At 41.7% G+C, this 1,121-nt stretch overlaps 1 protein-coding gene across 1 annotated transcript; it reads right to left on the bottom strand.

Annotated features, from left to right (window-relative positions):
* Nucleotides 1-195: 195 nt before the first annotated feature.
* On the bottom strand, nucleotides 196-1,073 carry LOC107059424 (uncharacterized protein K02A2.6-like). The gene is made up of 2 exons (XM_015305934.1): nucleotides 689-1,073; nucleotides 196-605 (listed from the first exon to the last, which is right to left on the bottom strand). Exons 1-2 carry the CDS (start codon nucleotides 1,071-1,073, stop codon nucleotides 196-198), a joined length of 795 nt encoding a protein of 264 aa, XP_015161420.1.
* Between the last annotated feature and the right edge of the window lie 48 nt (nucleotides 1,074-1,121).

A 1,121-nucleotide genomic window follows, 5' to 3' on the forward strand; every position in this document is an offset into this window, starting at 1 on the left:
CGTAGTTCAAATACAAAAGGAAACATTAAAAAGGGGATAAAGGAGTGACAGAGGCTGACATAGGCCGCCTATGTATCTCATTCTTGAGAATTCAGGTCAAACGTAGTTCATTACATAGGGATAGATTCTAAACAATGCAATTACAAGCAAATAGAACGGTTACAAGGAAATGACAAGAAAATACAAACTGAAACTTCACACATAGTATCTCTTGACAGCATCTGAGTTGATCGGTTTTGGCCATTCGGTGCCATCCATCTCCGACAGGATCAAGGCGCCTCCAGATAATACTTTACGAACCATGTAGGGTCCTTGCCAATTTGGTACAAATTTTCCTTTATATTCATCTTGGTGAGGGAAAATACGTTTGAGAACCAACTGACCGATTTCGAATATTCTGGCTCTTACTTTCTTGTGGAAAGCACGAATCATTCTCTGTCGATACAGTTGACCGTGACAAACAACAACCATTCTCTTCTCATCAATCAATGTTAACTGATAAATCCGCTTGCGAACCCATTCAGCATCACTCAATTCAGCTTCTTGGATGATTCTCAATGAGGGTATTTCAACTTCTGCAGGTATAACTGCTTCTGTTCCATATACTAGCAAATATGGAGTAGCTCCAACTGATGTTCTAACAGTTGTTCGGTAACCCAACAAGCATATGGCAACATCTCGTGCCAACCTCTGCGATTATCAATCATTTTCCTCAAAATCTTCTTTATGTTCTTGTTGGCAGCTTCTACGGCTCCATTCATTTGAGGACGATAGGCGGTCGAGTTCCGGTGAGTAATCTTGAATTGTTCACATATCTCTTTCATCAAGTGACTGTTGAGATTCGCTCCATTATCAGTAATGATAGACTCTGGTACACCGAACCTACATATCAAATTGTTGCGAACAAAATCAGCTACAACCTTCTTGGTCACCGACTTATACGAAGCTGCTTCCACCCACTTGGTAAAGTAGTCAATGGCAACCAAAATGAATTTGTGTCCATTAGAGGCGGCTGGCTCTATCGGACCAATGACATCCATGCCCCAAGCTACAAAGGGCCAAGGTGAACTCATGGCATTAAGTCTGTGAGGTGGCACTCGAATCAAATCTCCATGCACTTG

The sequence above is a fragment of the Solanum tuberosum genome, unplaced genomic scaffold (genome assembly GCF_000226075.1).
Source record: "Solanum tuberosum cultivar DM 1-3 516 R44 unplaced genomic scaffold, SolTub_3.0 contig01229, whole genome shotgun sequence".
Classification (NCBI taxonomy): domain Eukaryota; kingdom Viridiplantae; phylum Streptophyta; class Magnoliopsida; order Solanales; family Solanaceae; genus Solanum; species Solanum tuberosum.

Excerpts from the sequence above, each read along its gene's own strand:
- LOC107059424 (XM_015305934.1), bottom strand. The coding sequence starts at position 1,073 with ATGAGTTCACCTTGGCCCTTTGTAGCTTGGGGCATGGATGTCATTGGT. Across the intron at positions 606-688 it reads AATGATTGATAATCGCAGAG|TATATGGAACAGAAGCAGTT; the intron begins GTTGGCACGAGA and ends CATATTTGCTAG.